General features: G+C 40.1%; 1 protein-coding gene across 2 annotated transcripts; it reads right to left on the bottom strand.

Annotated features, from left to right (window-relative positions):
* Positions 1 to 1,557: 1,557 nt before the first annotated feature.
* Positions 1,558 to 17,649, bottom strand: LOC145342166 (lysosome-associated membrane glycoprotein 2-like). 2 transcript variants are annotated; one of them, XM_080187460.1, is made up of 9 exons: positions 17,508 to 17,649; positions 13,539 to 13,654; positions 11,625 to 11,838; positions 9,847 to 10,008; positions 9,239 to 9,435; positions 9,054 to 9,167; positions 8,452 to 8,515; positions 5,278 to 5,448; positions 1,558 to 2,642 (listed from the first exon to the last, which is right to left on the bottom strand). In XM_080187460.1, exons 1-9 carry the CDS (start codon positions 17,548 to 17,550, stop codon positions 2,503 to 2,505), a joined length of 1,221 nt encoding a protein of 406 aa, XP_080043586.1. In that variant the 5' UTR covers positions 17,551 to 17,649; the 3' UTR covers positions 1,558 to 2,502. The 2 variants fall into 2 exon arrangements, with proteins under 2 accessions (XP_080043586.1, XP_080043585.1); XM_080187459.1 differs by lacking the exon at positions 1,558 to 2,642 and adding an exon at positions 2,649 to 4,824.
* Positions 17,650 to 17,983: the final 334 nt, after the last annotated feature.

Below are 17,983 nucleotides of genomic sequence, written 5' to 3'. Positions count from 1 at the left end.
AATGGCTCATTGTACCTGCAAAGTGAATATATGAGAGCAGTCAACTGAGCAGCAATCATGCTTCTTCCTCATTTGTAGGTATTCATCTAGCTATGGATAAAAATTCTAGTATTTGGTGGCAGGAACTACAAAGAAGGGGACAAGTTCTTAGTTTTGCTGGCCAACATTAAGTCAAGTGAATAAGATTGCTTGTGTTGTCATTGCAAAAGTGAAGGTGTTTGCTGAAAGATGTAAACAGCATTTGCAATAGAAGGTAGCTGCTATTTTAAACATGCATACAAATATTCTAGAAATAAATCAAACATTGGCCTTATGACAATTGACTTTTCCATTTATTGCTCATTTATGAACTCAATTTAGTGCATGTAAAAGCAGTTTTCTGCATCAGTTTGCAGGTCAAGCAAAGCCAAAAATATTAACATTGTGTAATTCAAGTTAACACAATAGTGATAATGTGATACTAACTTAGCAGCAGATATTTGGCCCATCCCTGAAACTGAAGTAAATGCTGAGAAATGTTACTAGCAAAAACAATTGAAATAAAAAAAAACCAACTCCCATTAAGTGAAGGTGGCATTAGGTTAAATGAAGGATCATGCATGACAAAATTAGTGCAGAGTTAGTCAATTGAATTCTATCCAAGAAAACTGGACAGAGAAATGGCACAGACCATAAACTAACAGACAGCGAGAAAGTAAGTGACAGATACCAACATTGGAGAAAGGACTGATTAGACAGATTGGTAGCCAGTCCGGCTCTTCCTTCGTCCAATTATATAAGATATTATGACAAGAATTATTAATAAGCCTAGTGCAGCTCCAACAGCGATTGGCACCAGAAAACCCAGGTCAGAATCAGCAAGACATTCTTCAGCTGTGACAAAAGTTAAAAGATCATTAGTTGAATGACAGGTGAAAAACATGCAGAAGCCCACAAAACTTCATTTAAAAACTATTGCCTAAAAAAGGCATGATTAGGAAAAAAAGCACTGTAGAATTAGGAAGAACCAAACATGAAAACTTCCATTACTTTGGTCATTCCTTCATGTTTTGTTGCACTCAGTATTTGCTGCAGAAATAGTTGATAATGTGGAATTAGTGACTTAAGTGAATTCAGTTGATTAAGTTGGAACAAATTCAAACTATTGTACATGGAGAGGCAATGGTCCAGAAGAGCAGTGCAGCTGTGAAGCAAATTTGCATGAAATACAAAATGGCTTCGCCCTAAAAACACATCTCCCAAATTGGAGTAGACAATGCAAAGTTACTCTATCAATCTAACTGAGCATGTTTGAGTGCAAGTTTATTCACCTTTTAGAAACACCAGAAGGGTGTCAGTCTAAATGCATTTAAAAAAGAGAGACCCCTGGTTTCAAAAATGTTCAGAAAGAGCAAGCAGCTCCAATTGCTTTCAGTTTGCATGTGTGCCAGTGCAGCATTGCAAAAACTGAGGTACTAAGCTAGGAGAGGCTCAAGTCCACCCCACTATTAGTTCCAACAACGGTACTACAATTTTCATTTTACACTGTTTTTGGCTTTAACAGATTTTCAGCACACATTTCCACTGGTACAGAAACAAGTATATTCAAGTGCAATCGAGGGTCAATACATACACAACTTAAGCTACTGCCAGGCTGGTACTAAACAAAACTGATTGTTATACTGATCCATCCATTTGGTATTACTACAAAGCCTTCAAAAACAAGACATTGTTCAGAAAGTGGTGAAATTGTGGTGCTAGAAACATCATAGGTATTGCAGAAGTCAGTCATCTTACTCCTATGATCTAACCAAAACTGTCAAACATGAACTTTAACCCAAGAACAAACTTGGTTAAAAAGGATGATTTTCAACCAAAAAGTAGACAGACAATTTTATTTTAGGACAATACTTGAAGGCATAACTATCTAAAAATTAAAGCTAGGTAACTTACATTGGCTTTGAGTAATAGCTGGACTTTGATAAGATTTAATCTAGAATGGGACCCAGAATACTCTGACTGGCAATTGTACAAGTAGACAGTACTAGTGGTAAAAGATATGCTTGTATAAGTTTTAACATTATGTGGAGGAAGTGCATCGTTAATTCTCAAAACAAGTATACAGATATGGGTGAAGTACAATCAAGATACTTTTTGCTGTACCAAAAAAATCTGAGAATTGTAATTCAAACCAAATTATTCTTGGCAATTTAAACATCACGTTTCTCAATTTTATTCAACCACACAAACTTGGCTCATTCCAAGGATTGTGAAATTGACTGCACAAGGGTTTAAGTAGCCATTTTAATGAGGACAACATACATACTAGCCTTTAAAATTCGTCCTAGAAACACGTATGAAGTTCAGGGCACTTGTTAATTGTTATGGTAAGGTTTTACAAAATTCAGAGCACTTGTAAAATTTTGCTGAACCGTCCTTCAGCATACCTCTTAAATTTTCATTAAACTGTTTACAGATTTTACATTTGTAAGCATTTAGTTGAACATTTCCAGAACTGAAAATTTAGAATTGCTCATATCCATCACTGTAATTCAGCCTACGACCAATGATGTAGATCACCAGCACAATCAAAATTATTGCTCCCAACGCTGCTCCAACTGCAATGGGTACGATGTACTTCTCATTTGTTTTGCACTGTTCAGCTGGATTTGAAGAAATTAGATAAGGTTGGTGATGTCAGTAACCAAAGAGAAAGAGGAAAATGCCAAAAGATTTGTTAATTACAAGTCATCCCCAAAAAGCCCATGTTCTGAACAAGAAATTCCCTTTGAAGCATTTTAGAAAGGCAATTGATCCCAATGAAAGTGCAGCAAGATAGGAATGCTTATTGGTACAAGGCACTATAGAAAAAAGGCATGGTTCAATATACCTCTTGCACAATAATTGTTCATCTCAAAATCAAATTCATACCAGGTGTTTCAGCAGCAAAATCATTACTAAATCTAACTGCACTTTAAATGCCAAAGGCCATAGTTTATCCCTGTTGGGAGGTTATCAAGTAAACAAGACTAAACCTGAAGCAAGAATACAATTAGAAGATTTGACTGCAACTGATCACAATTCATCTGGTGCATGCAAAAGCAAAAATTGATTAAGGACATCATTTGTTCAAATTTATCACCTTCACAGGTCTGCATTTCATAATTTGGAAATAGATAAACATCTTCAAGCTAGTGTGTCTATTATAGGCTATATAAAGCTCACAACGGCAATGTTGAATTTTTTGGCAAACAACATCCAGGTATTTCACATCACTTCAAATTTAAACGGTTCCAGGTACAAAAACAAATTTAGCAAAAATTTAAGGCAACCATTTTTAGCTAGTTTGAATTCTAGCAAAACAAGCAATGTCCCAGCATTTCTCTCAAAATATTGTTTCAGATTTGGTGATCTGGAAGTTGGATAAACAACTAGATCAGATAACCTATTGATGTCCATGAATGCCTGTCTTGCTGGTTTAGGTTGTCTCAGCCTCAAAATGTAGTTGCTGAATGGTAGCAATTTAAGCCAAATGAAAATTGGAGTGGAGAGAGTAGCTCCAAGTTGTTTGCTGCTTTTCACTGAGACCAGGGCACAAAGGCTCTGGCCATTGAACAAATTCAATTTGTAGGAACAAGAGATTTGTGAAGTCACAAGCAGAGTTCTACCATAGGGCAAAAAAAAAAAGAGACAGTCCCAATCTTGGTTAGTGTCAAGACCACCAGCCTGAAATCTACTTTTAACTGGAAATAAAGTATGAGGTTCAGTGTGGTCAACTTACTATACCATTTGACCATACTGGGAAAGGAGCAATAAATGCATTATTCAGATGAAAGTCTTCAACCACGTGGAGATGAATTGGAAATGGCTGTGGTTAATAAGTGTAACTTCCTTTTAAAAAAGGTGTAAAATATGTAAGCCTTTACATTCCTCAACCCCAAATAAATGCTACATGAGCTTACAGGAAGTTTTTTTTATTATAAAGCCAAGTTTGAGTTAACTTTACATACAAATGAGGCACAGGAATAAAGAAACTTGGAGAAACTCCAAGTTATTTCGAAGATAAAAGTCAAAGTTTTCAAAATTTCACAGTGACGAGAGTGCAATGTGAAAAACTCCAGATCCCCAAAATTAGAAAATTAGTGGTCAACATGAGAAAATATTTGCACATGCCAATTAGAACAGACATTACACAATGAAAATGCTTTCCACAATCCAAGGCACCCAACTGAAAAATCTCCCCTATGCAGCAGTTTTTGCTAAAGACCAACTCTTATATACACAAACTATTAACATTTATACAGTTTCCAAAGTAAAGCCAAACAAGCTACATGAGATCTTGTAAATACATGTTCAGTTTTAGATTTCATATTCATTAAGTTATTGTAGAAATGTTGGTAGTAGTGCTGGCAAATTAATAATTCAACATTAGTTTCAAGGGAGTAGCTAAAGGCAAACTTACCAATTTGAGTCAAAGGAACATTTCCTGGCAGCAATGCCATGTCTAGACAAAGTTTTCAATGCCAGCAATGCATACCAACATTTCATCTGCATCAAGTGTGGGTGCAAGTTCACTGCCCAAGAGACTTACTTGGCAACAGCCTAGTGCAATTGAAGAGGAAGTGCAGAGGCAAGCACTTGCACCCACTACAGTGAACAGCAATTTAAATCACATCACTATGCATTTGGAGAATCAAAAAACAATTTAGAGTGTTTGGTATCCAGCGTAGCTTTTTCTTCTACCAATCACATAAGCAATCACAACAATCACAATTAAGCCAGCTAGAGCTGCACCAACTATAATAGGGATAAGAATGCTGTCATCATCCAGAGAACACTCTTCAGCTGTGGACAAAAAATAATATCAGATAAAATCACCAGATACTACACAAAGATGACAATAACTATACAATAAAGTTGTTTAGTTCATTTCTCTAAAGATGACAGTTACTGGATACTTCTGGACAAGTATCCCCTTCATAGTCTGTCAATTAAGATTAAACAAGGTGTACAAGTGGCTTAGTTGTCCTGACCAGATTTTCCTCCAATAGCTTCACTTATTTCTAAAGGGACACCAATGATTGAGAGAAACAAAGTAGGTTGGACAGGAGTTATAGATGGCATAGAGCAAAAAGCAAAGGCTCTTACAGTTAAGTCATAAAGGCAACAATTCCAGCTAGAATCATGAAAAGTAAAATATTGAAAGATTTTGTGACTAGTTGGACAAAAACCATAGGGATGGTACCATATGGATGTGAATGACATCCATGGTTTGCTAAATAATGCTAAGTTACTTACCTCGAGAGAAAGTACCATTCTTGACCTCAAATGGTTGGACCCTTACATTAAAAGTATTAATAACCAATTGCTCAGTCACCACTATGGTCTGCTCCTTGTGACACATGTACGAGCTTCCAACAAATGCTTGCCAAAACTTCAGATTGCTATTGTTGCTGTTAAATGCAGTTGCTGCAAAGAAAAATCAAAAATCAGATATTCCTCTTCTATCAAGAAATGAACTAGGACATTTACTGCTAACATGCACAGTAAAAACACATCATCTGCACAATCTAATTAAACAACACTAATTTCTCCCATTAGAGGAAATGGTGTATACCTCAAATAGAACAGAAACTGACTAATAATGAAGTGAAGGATTCAAATTGAATCAAAATGTATTGGCTCAAACTGAAGTTCGGACCCAAGCTAGACTAACATGTAAAATTCTACAGGATCACAACTGACTGTTTCAAAGTTCTTCAGAATCATGATTACAATTAATATTTTGGTTGGGGCAAGACAAATAAGAAATAGAAGCAGGAGTAGGCCATCTAGCCCTTCAAGCCTGCCCCACCATTCAGTAAGATCGTGGCTGATCTGAAGTGGATCAGTTCCACTTTCCTGCTTTCTCCCCATAACCCTCAATTCCCTTGCCTACCAAAAACCTATCTACCCGTGACTTAAATATATTTAGCGAGTTGGCCTCCACCACTTCAATGGGTGGAGAATTCCAGAGATTCACCACCCTTTGAGTGAAGAAGTTCCTCCTCAACTCTGAAAAAAGCTGTCCCCCTCCACCCAACTCCTTACGAGGCTGTGTCCTCTACTCCTGCTATCCTTTCTAAGCAGGAAGAATCTCTCTACTTCTACCCTATCCAGCCACTTCATTGTCTTATATGTCTCTATAAGATACCCTTCATCCTTCTAAACTCCAATGAGTACAGACCTTGTCTATTTAGTCTCTTCATAGTCCAACCCCCTCATCTCTGGTATCAGCCTGCTGACCCTCCTCTGCACTCCCTCCAAGGCCAATATATCCTTGCGCAAGTGCGGCGACCAAAATTGCACACAATACTCCAGCTGCAGCTTCACCAGTACCCTGTACAGTTGCAGCAAGACCCCCCTGCTTTTATATTCTACCCCCCCCGCTATAAAGGCCAACATTCCATTTGCCTTCTTGATCACCTGCAGACTGGGTTTTTGCAACTTGTGCACAAGGACCCCCAGGTCCCTTGTCACCATAACGTGCTGCAGCTTTTTGCCCTTTAAATAGTAATCCTTCCTATTATTTCTGCCAAAGTGGATAAACTCACTTGCTAACATTATACTCCATCTGCCAGGTCCTCACCCACTTGCTCAGCCTATCCAGATTCCTCTGCAGACTTTCCACACAATTTGCTCTTCCACTCATCTTCATGTCATCAGTAAATTTCATCACCCTACACTGAGCCCCCTCCTCCAGATCATCTATATAAGATGTAAATAGTTGAGGCCCTAGCACCGATCCCTGCAGCACTCTAGTCAACAACCAGAATAGCACCCTTTGATACCAACTCTCTGCTTCCTATCAGACAGGCAATCCTCTATCCATGCTAACATCTTACCCCCAACTCCATGCAACCTAACCTTCTGTAGCAATCTTTTGAACATAAGAACATAAGAAATAGGAGCAGGAGTAGGCCATCTAGCCCCTCGAGCCTGCCCCACCATTCAATAAGATCATGGCTGATCTGTCGTGGCTCAGTTCCACTTTCCCACCCTCTCCCCATAACCCTTAATCCCCTCTCTTATCAAGAACCCATCAACCCGCTTCTTAAAAATATTTAGCGAGGCAGCCTCCACCACTTCAACGGGCAGAGAATTCCAGAGATTCACCACCCTTTGAGTGAAGAAGTTCCTCCTCAACTCCATTCTAAACCGCCTAACCTTTATCTTGAGGCTGTGCCCCCTAGTCCTACTGTCTTTTTTGAGCGGGAAGAGTCTCTCCACCTCTATCCTATCCATCCCATTCATCATCTTATACGTCTCAATGAGATCTCCCCTCATTCTTCTAAACTCCAACGAGTACAAGCCTAGTTTATTCAGCCTCTCCTCATAGCTCAATCCCCTCAACTCTGGTATCAGCCTAGTAAACCTCCTTTGCACTCCCTCCAGGGCCAAAATATCCTTGCACAGGTGCGGCGCCCAAAACTGCACACAGTACTCCAGCTGCGGCCTCACCAATGCCCTATACAGCTGCAGCAAGACCTCCCTACTTTTATATTCAATCCCCCTCGCTATGAAGGCCAGCATCCCATTCGCCTTCCTGACCACCTGCTGCACCTGCAAGCTGGGTTTTTGCGACTCATGCACAAGGACCCCGAGGTCCCTCTGCACCGTCGCCTGCTGCAGTTTTTTGCCACGTAAGTAATAGTCCTTCCTACCATTCTTTTGAGGCACCTTATCAAATGCCTTCTGGAAATCTAAAAACACCACATCCACTGGTCCACCTTCAGTCCCATTAGTCTATCAAGCACTACCTCTCTAGTGACAGTAATTGCATTCAGGCCCTCAACTTCTACCTTTAATATCCGGCAAACTATTCGTGTCCTCCTCCGTGAAAACCGAGGCAAAAAAAAAACTTAAAACCTCAGCCATTTCCTCATCGCCTACTGCTAAATCCCTCCTCATCCTCCAAGGGTCCAACGTTCACTCTAGCCAGCTTCCTCTATATATCTGTAAGAACTTTTTGTCTTTTATATTTAGTGCTAGTTTAGCTTTAGTCAATCTTTCCTTTATCATCTTCTTAGTCATTGTTGATTTTTAAATCTTTCCCAGTCTTCTAATCGCCCACTATTTTTAGCCACTCTGAACACATCAGCTTTTAATTTAATACTCTCCTTCGATAACCACAGCTGGTTATCCCTTCTCCCACAGTTCTTAAATGACCTACTTCTGTTAGCATCATTTAGTACTAAAGTAACTTGCTAGTGTTCAGTTTCAGATGAATTGTTTCAAAGCACTTTGAGTAAAGCAAGGGATTGTAGCCTGGGAGGGTGGGAGGAGAAGAGAGAAAGAAGTGAGATACAAGATTTACAATGAGGATCAGAAATGGCTTAAAGCATTGGACTGATACCAAAGGTGATGACAATTGGCTCAGTCCTCAAGATCAATTCATTGACCAAGGCAAACTTTATGGTTATGAATACTTACTTGAACCATTTATGACCAGACTTATGTTAACTTTCACCTCCTTCAGGAAGAATTTTGATTGGTCCTGAAACAAAAGCACAAGGTTGTGGCATAGGGCTCAAACGAATCTAAGATTTTTTTAAAATGTTCAAAACAATGGACCAAATTTACATAATGGCCTAGAAAACTTATACGAGATAAAGACATAGACGAAGGTGGTCAATTTCAAATCTGAGACTGTCCCCTATAACAATTTCAACAGTTGCATGTATCAATAGGTCATGCCCAAGCTCAGGAAGAGCTGTTTGAAGGTTCCTGTTCCTGATACAAGATTAAAGTGTATAAATACATGAATGGGAATAAATTGTAATGCTCTCCCAGCTAATTAGCCAACATTTGTACAAAGGCATTGTTGATATGGGCTTCTTTTAAATCTAGAACAGAAACTCTTCCTCCCAACTTTTAACACCCATGCAAACTAACCCATTATCACAATCATGTCTTTCTTTACCTTGACTTATTTTAAATCTGATCTAGGTCCTGAACATGGCTGTTTTCAAAGGTGCAAAGCCAAGTTTTTGCTTCATAAAATGTAGCAGAGGAAATACAATTTAAACACATACCACAGTGAAATGAAACTGAATAGTGGTGTCCATATCTTCTAGAACAAGAGTTGCATCTTTATCCCCACAGTGTCCACTTGCAGTAGAATTGGAATCTATATTAACCAAATGTGTCTGAGGGAGAAAAAAAATTGTTATCAACTTGCAACGCAAATTGGAACAGAATGTAGGGAAAAAAGGAATACCTTGTTCTCTGTGTAGGTAATGTTCAGCTGAAGTCCCATATTGGCAAGGAGACAAGGATCACTTCCATTCTTAACAGTATAGTTGCCCACTTCTGGCAGCTCTGGAGGTGGTTTAGTTGGGATTGGGGTTACAGTTGCAGCTGTACTTGTTGTAATAGGTGCTACTGTGGTTGGCATATCAGCCTTACAGAAGGATTCTTGAAAGAGAAAGATTAACACATCAGTTAAGTCCGTGACAATTGCTTAGAGCAATTTTCATTTCGATGAAGATGCTTCTGTTAAGTAACAATGCATAATGAGATTAAGGAATCAAAGGCATACCATTGTTCAAGAGCTACAATAGGGGAGGAGCTTAATAATGAAGAGTTACTGGCTAGAGGCTAGCCAATCTTTAGACAATGGATTTACAACCAGAGGAAGAAAACAAAATGTACTTCATGCAAGAGTTTACAGTACAGTTGTTTTATGTACAAGATACCTAAAACAGCATTTAAATTTTTTCCTTGTAAAGCCCAGTCAAGGTCATTATAAGCACTGGGTCTGAACTCAAATCTAGCTTTATGTCCAGCGGAATGAAGATTATTCACATTAATGGAGTATCTTCCTACCATTTTTACCAATTGTTCCATTTTCCACAAAGGCTTGAATGCTAACATTCCAAAAAACCATGACAACTGCTTCACTTTCAATAGCTTTAACACTTCTGCATGTGTAGATGGTGTTAAGGGGTGCAGGCTCCATTAGAGAATTCACAGACACATGCTTTACACCTACAAGTTAAAAGTGGGACAGAAAACAAAATTCAGTCAAATGGCAAAGTACATTAAAATATCAAATTCTCATCTCAAAAAAGGATGAAAAACAAACCAATCATGTGCATCCTATCAAAGCTGTTCTCAGCCCTCCCAACATTGTCATGTACCAGGAAGCCACAGAACTTGAGTGCAAAAGCCATTCAGCCCCTCAAGCTGGCACCAGCCCAGAGCATCTACCCCTCTGTACATTTACCACAGCCAATGCACCTAATGTACAAATCTTTACACTGTACCTCTTAAGACACTTTAAAAAGGAAAAACACTGTCCCTTTCAGATTTGGACTATCTACACCATGTTGTCCCCCTCTCACAGGCTGACTATCAGACCCCCATCTTCACCCCCACTCCAACCATTATCAACCCAGAAAAATGGGCCTGAACAGAATCATTGCACTGCACCATATCACACATCATTTAGTCACAATGTTATACATCTGATCTGAATCTGGCTATTTCAATTATCCTAGCACAAAAATAGCATAAAAATCAAGTATGTGCCTAAGTAAATGGCTGTACATAATTTGAAACAGTACATCAATTGAAAACATATGCTGCCCAAAAATTAGGTGTTGCTCTTTGCACTCAAGATACAAAATGTGGAAGTCATACCTAAACTGACATTTATCTAGTCCCTCCAGTGTCAAATGCAACAAGACACTAATAAGCAGAGTTCTGGTCACTGCAACATAGGAAGTGGTGGGACAATTTTAATTTAATAAAAGATTGGCTGGGAGGGGAGGCAGGATTGAAACATGTAAAGTGGAGCCTGAATAAAGCAGACAAGGCAGCCCAATTCCCATTAAAGGAAGGTACAACAGGGAACATGTTTACAGGAGATTCAAGGGAAAATATGTTTACCTAGAGCTAGAAGGAGATCAAAATGCTACTTAAAAGAATGACAGAAGCAGAAATCCTCAAATTTGATAAATTCTGAGCATACATTTGAGTGGACACAATGGATCAAATGTTTTTCAATGCTAAAAAAAAAAAATCACATTGAGTGCACTAAACTGGTTATAGAAAAAAATTAGCAGTTATGATGGCACCAGATAGCCAGGCAACTCACTTGGTTACAAACTGGCAGATAATCTTTAGTGTCATCTGAAAGTGTGACATTGTGGAAATTACCATCCAAGTTCTGCATTTAACTTGAGCCTACTACAACACATGCTCAAAATCATGCTTGAATCTATAATCTGACTCAGGTGAGTTGAACCAACCAAATCTGGTTGATCACTAAGTTTTTAGGCAAAATAAAGTGATCAGCTTAGTGCTTGCATTAACAAAGACATGGCTGCAAATGTGCATGTGTTGATTAATAGATTAAGCATCAACGTTCTGCACACTTGCCCTGAGGCAAGTAGATGGGACAGGAAAGGCATTCCAATGGATTTTTCACAAAAGCATAGGCAACACCAACAGATGAATACCATCAACTCAGTTTAATTCAGACTACATTAAAAAGTTGTGCATTGCTGGGCTATGCCCCTGGTTAACTTAAGATAGCCAAGTATCACAGATTGGATCACCTTAATCTATACAAGATAATCAACAAGATAATAAGTCCATACTCTTGTTTTTTGCTCCAGGAAAAAGTTTGGCATCACTTGTGTTGTAAGTGAAAATGAGTACATCTCCATTAAATTCTCCAGCAGACTGGGTGAAGTTTAAGCTCAAGGAGTGACCAGTTCCAAAGTTCATTTTCAACAAGGGAGCGGAATTGTTGCCACCACAAACACTTCCATTAGACGATATTGAATTTGGCAACCAAAAAGTTGTATTTTCCTGAACAAATAAATGAGTACAAAATTAAATTGCTTAAATTTAGTCTAGATGTCCATTGACAACTGCAAACACCTTTAAGTATATTGCTCCCCCTTCCCAAGGAGGTATAACACCATTGGTTACGGACAGTATAAAAGCAGCAAGTTCCCATTACATTAGAAACAACCAGAATACATTAAGTGATTGACCAGTGAGGTTTTGATCAAGGTATTTCTTTTAAAGTTCAATTCAGTCAAAACTAAATGAAGCACAGTATGTTCAAGATGATTAGGAGCCAAAATACAAATGGCACATGTAGATAATAGTACTGAGATATAAGTACATACTTGGTTTGAGGCCTGAACAAGAGCTTAAAATGGCCTGCACCATTACGTAAAAATATCAGTCACAATTGAGACTAGTGTATGAACAAGTCTGTCTCATGAGGTAACGCTTCCACTCAAAAGTTGAGTTTGCCAATCATAATGGTTCACTGAACATACTATGTCATTTAACAGGCACTTCCTGTTTTCCTATAGTACGTGCCTTCCTCTTGGAAGCATACATGTTACACTATTAGTGAAATTAAGAAAAAAAAATGTGCATTACTTAAAAAGATCTTTCATGACAATGTGGAACAGGACTTGAACTTACAGATAAACCATTAGGGAATCAGTATAGTCTAGGATAGTTTAACATTCAAACATTAAGATTCATAGCCTCTCTAGCCCATCAATAAAGTGCAAGTCTATACTTCCCTTTTTTCCCCCCCATGCTCCAGAAGATGTTGGCTAAAGGAATACTTTTTAAAAAAAGACTTATGGTGCAATATGGTATTTTGATTATAGGTTGAAAATAGATGCTGCAAAAAAAGCTTTGACAACGTAGAGAAATTTAGGAATACAATAACCCGTGACTGAAAGCTCTAAATAATGCTGACTCAGCAAGCACATACACATTCTAGTAGCATTATTTCTCCTCCTAACAGTTTCAATTTTAAGGAAACCATCTTGAATGTCTGAATAGAAAAATGCATTATTTTAGTTCCTATAAGCCCAGTTCAATCATTCCCATTTGCTGTACTATAGTTGGATCAAAGGACATCTGAAATATGTCTATTTACTCAAGCAATCTGAACTCAAAAAGGATTAACGATCTTATGCCAGCAATTCAGTAGCTGCACCTGTCCAGGCAGGCAGAACACAGCCTGTACATCAGCTTTGTATTTACATCAACAGACATACATTTTCCATATGTTGAGATAATACAGCACAATGCTTTACTGCCCCACCAGGTAGTTACTCAGGCTAACAGAAGTCCTTGCCCTTTGTTTTCCTCAATACTGACATCATTCCTTCTGCGCACAGAGAACATGCAATTGTTTTATTAATGATGACATTGTATACATGGTACCAAGTGAGATTTTCTCCCTCATCATTCCTGAAGGAGTGAATTATTGAAGAATATTATTTCAGGGCTCAATACTGAGTGCCAGTCTGATGTGGCAACTACAGACCATTACAGCCAAAAAACCATTCACAATAGATCCCAGGATAGTAATCAGGAGCTAAAACCTGGCTAAAGTTCACTCCAAGCTAAGTTATCAAGGTCACACTGAAGCAGTTGAACCCTGACTAAACTTGCATACAAGATTGAACCCATGAACTTCTTTGACTACTCACTGATTTGATAAAGTACAGCAGATCAATTGCATTACTTACCATTGTCCCATTTCCTTCATAATGGACAGTGAAGTTGACAGACAATATAGCATATATGCAGGTTTCGTTATCCTTGCCGTGGACTTCAACCTCTACTGCTTTAGCAAGTGAGAGTCCTGAAAAATATTTGACAGTGCTCAGGAACAGCCAAACACTTCAGCCACCATACCACAAATTAAACTTGTAGAGTATGATTACCTATTGTACAGAACTACACAGACTAAAGCACAGCTGCAACAAGGGTTACATTGAGGACAGTCAGGTTGGTATTATCAGAATTACAATAAAAAGGTGCTTACATCTACAAGATCCGATTCAGAAACTGAATTGGGTGCTCTCAGTCCAAGTCACTGCACAAAATAGACTGATGTTGCACAGCACAACCAATAATGAATATACTAGAGTCAAGGGTGAACGATCCTTCCCCAGAATTCATACAATTAGGGGGCAAAAGACAATAGGCCCCAATACAGGCAAAAATTCCTTAAATTTCACTTCTGACTTGTCCTTGGTAGCAATAGAGTGAGGCCACAGCCAACTCTATAAAAATGCTGCAGTCATTTCACTCACAGCATCATCTCTATTACTCTCCACAGATGCTGCCAAACTGAGTTTTTGCCCCCAATACTTGCATTTCCAAAACCCCTAATATTTAGTCTAGTCTCTCTCATATCTTAAGTGCACACAGTGGAGCACTCTTGTGATAAAAGCAGCAGATATGAAATGTCAGACATGCCATAGCAGCACAATCAAGATTACAACTTCCCTTCTGGAAGGCACAGGGCTGCAACCACATTTACTACACTACTTAGTTTGCTCAAGTTGAAATGAAACAAGGGACAGCTTTTCATAATGCATTAGCACTTATCACCATCGAATACAAGTTTTTATTTCTCAATTAAAAATTGAGAATCATTCTAACTAATATTCACAAAGTCTAAGTTGAACTAAACAGTGTGTGTAAGTAATCACATTTAGGAGCCCTAATAGTAACAACTTTCATTCTCCAAATGTACAATTCCTCTGCCACCATGCAAGCCTTCCAAGAAACTTCCTTGAATTCATGATGTTGTCCTGCCTCATTGGAAGTACTACTAGAGATAGAAGTCAACATATTCGCAACTGTAGAAAGATGACTTCCGTTCTAATAATACCCAACGAAGTGTGAAATACACCTACATTAAACAACTTGCACCACTTACCCAGTGCAACAATCCTGTGTTGTGGTGGTGGTGGAGAAAATGAAAGATGACAACTGTGCAACGATTGCTAGGGTTGAAGTACACTTTCTGCACCAAATGGCTTAGTTACGATAGGAGGTTAAAATGGATCAGCACATGAAGTACTTTTACAAGACCCTCAGTATTTACTTATATAAAAGAGCCAGCCTTAACCAGCAATTACAGATGAAAGCATCAAGAAATTAGAAGGTCAAACAACAAAACTATTTCGCAACTCATACAAACATTGGATGTACATTCAATTAAGATGGGAAAGAAACAGCAAAACAAAAGTAGTCTCAAATCGTGTTCTAGAGGGGTCAGTGTTGGGACCTTGACTTGTGTTATATTTTAATGATTAATACACGAACACCTTAGACATGATTGGGAAATTTGTAGATGACAAAGATTGGCCAAATAGTATAGAGGATTACTATAATCACCAACATATGAAATTACTATGAAAATCCTCTTTTATTAGTGTGAATACAAGCCTACGTGTGACAAACAACTAGTCATAGTAAAGTGGAAGATGGATTTTAACAATTATAAGGGCACATATTTAGGGAGGTCAAACAGTTACAGAGAGTACACAATAAGTGGGAAGACAGAAGTATCAAAGTAGTGAGATCTTGGCTTCCAAGTACACACAGGTCCCTAAAGGCAGTAGTTCAAGTAAACAAAGTCATAAAGAATGCAAATGAAATGATCTCCTTCATTGGTAGGATGTAAAAGGACAATTTTGAATTGCAACATTGGCAAAGCCACAAATGGAGTTGCAGGTACAGTTCTGGTCACATTACAGGAAGGACATAATTGATCTGGAATGAGTGCAGAGGTGGGTTACAAGAATGTTGCCAGGGCTAGAATAGTGGAGTTAAGGGGAAATTGTTCTTCTCTTGGAACAAAACTAAGGGTGATTTCACTGAGTCAAAATTGTAACACAAAAAAAGACAGTCAGCAGAATAAAACTGTTTCCTTTTTAAATACAAATGGTAGAGTGGGGTGCCCCAGGGGTCGGTGCTGGGGCCTCAGCTATTTACCATTTATATAGATGATCTGGAGGAGGGAACCGAGTGCAGGGTGTCGAAATTTGCTGATGATACCAAGATTGGGGGAACGGCAAATTGTGTGGAGGGTGTGGAGAGTCTGCAGAAGGATCTAGATAGGCTGGGCGAATGGGCCAGGAAATGGCAAATGGAATTTAATGTTGGCAAGTGTGAGGTGGTCCACTTTGGTAGGAAGAATGGTAGGAAGGACTATTACTTACGAGGCGAAAAACTGCAGCAGGCGACGGTGCAGAGGGACCTCGGGGTCCTTGTGCATGAGTCGCAAAAACCCAGCTTGCAGGTGCAGCAGGTGGTCAGGAAGGCGAATGGGATGCTGGCCTTCATAGCGAGGGGGATTGAATATAAAAGTAGGGAGGTCTTGCTGCAGCCGTATAGGGCATTGGTGAGGCCGCAGCTGGAGTACTGTGTGCAGTTTTGGGCGCCGCATCTGCGCAAGGATATTTTGGCCCTGGAGGGAGTGCAGAGGAGGTTTACTAGGCTGATACCGGAGTTGAGGGGATTGAGCTATGAGGAGAGGCTGAATAAACTAGGCTTGTACTCGTTAGAGTTTAGAAGAATGAGGGGAGATCTCATTGAGACGTATAAGATGATGAATGGGATGGATAGGATAGAGGTGGAGAGACTCTTCCCGCTCAAAAAAGACAGTAGGACTAGGGGGCACAGCCTCAAGATAAAGGGGAGGCGGTTTAGAACAGAGTTGAGGAGGAACTTCTTCACTCAAAGGGTGGTGAATCTCTGGAATTCTCTGCCCGTTGAAGTGGTGGAGGCTGCCTCGCTAAATATTTTTAAGAAGCGGGTTGATGGGTTCTTGATAAGAGAAGGGATTAAGGGTTATGGGGAGAGGGCGGGAAAGTGGAACTGAGCCACGACAGATCAGCCATGGTCTTATTGAATGGCGGGGCAGGCTCGAAAGGCTAGATGGCCTACTCCTGCTCCTATTTCTTATGTTCTTATGTAGAAGGAGATGGGATATGAAGAAAACTTTGCAGAGGGTAGCAGGTGTCTGGAATTCACTGCCCAAGTTGGCAGTGGAGGCAAAGACTCTTTTAAAGAATACTTAGATCCACACCTGAAGTGCTGTAAACAAGAAGGCTATAGGTCAGGTGGGATAAGAAAGGATACCTCGATAAGATGGGCTGAATGCTCTCCTTCAGTGCTATAACTTTTCCATAGTAAACTGGGGAAAAAAACTCCAGAAGTGAAAAAGCTGGAGAAAGAAAATTCAAAAAAAGTGAAGATAAACAAATGCAAATTCAGAATAACTGTTCTCGGGGAAACTATGTTTATTTTTTTGAAATAATCCACATTTGTATCAGCGGGTTAATAACGAGCTGAAGCAATCATAAACGCTGCTAATATTTAACTGGATGAGTGTAGGGTTAATGGGCAGAGGGCAGAGTGCAGAGCCATTCCCAACTGCTTCTCCAGCCCTTTAAACAATAGCCGGGTAACAGACAGCACGGTCAGAGCTCACCGCCCAGCAACATGGAGAGAAAAGGAGATAACGTGTTTGTCCGAGCGGCTTATGGAGCCAATTGAGGACCCAGATGACAGGGAGCCCACCAAGGCCGGGCCAGCCCTAGCAGCAAGCGGGACATCGAGTACCTACCTGATCGTCAGGCTTTCGCCGTCACTAGGCCGGCGGGCACCCACACCACTCCCCCTTCTTATACACATACCTGCGATGAGTACAACGGCGAGCGGGAGACAGGGACGCTGCATGGCGGCGAGTTGAGAAGGGGGGACACACAGACTTAAAACTGCAGCTCCCTCACAACCAACACTGCCCTACACTCCACCCGACCCTCGGTTAAAGCTCGACAAAGCCGCACGTGATCTGGGACCCGCCCCGTCATCTTCCACCAATCAGTGGCGCCCTCCGTGACACCAACACGGCGCCCTCCACCAATCAGCCGCGGCCTTACCTACACCCTTCACCAATCAGACGCGGCCTCACCGACTGCCCCCCTCCAGCCAGCCGCGGCCTCACCGACACCCTTCACCAATCAGCCGCGCCTTCCTCCCCACCAATCAGCAGCGCCCCTTCACGACACCTTCCACCAATCAGCTGACGGAGCGGCGGAACGGCCAATCAGCTGCGGGATTCGCCCAGGGAGCCAACACCTGGCCACTCGCTGAGCAACCAATCAATGCA

The sequence above is a fragment of the Carcharhinus amblyrhynchos genome, chromosome 4 (assembly GCF_965287045.1).
Source record: "Carcharhinus amblyrhynchos chromosome 4, sCarAmb.v2.hapA, whole genome shotgun sequence".
NCBI lineage: Eukaryota > Metazoa > Chordata > Chondrichthyes > Carcharhiniformes > Carcharhinidae > Carcharhinus > Carcharhinus amblyrhynchos.
This window is presented reverse-complemented; position numbering and strand designations above follow the sequence as displayed.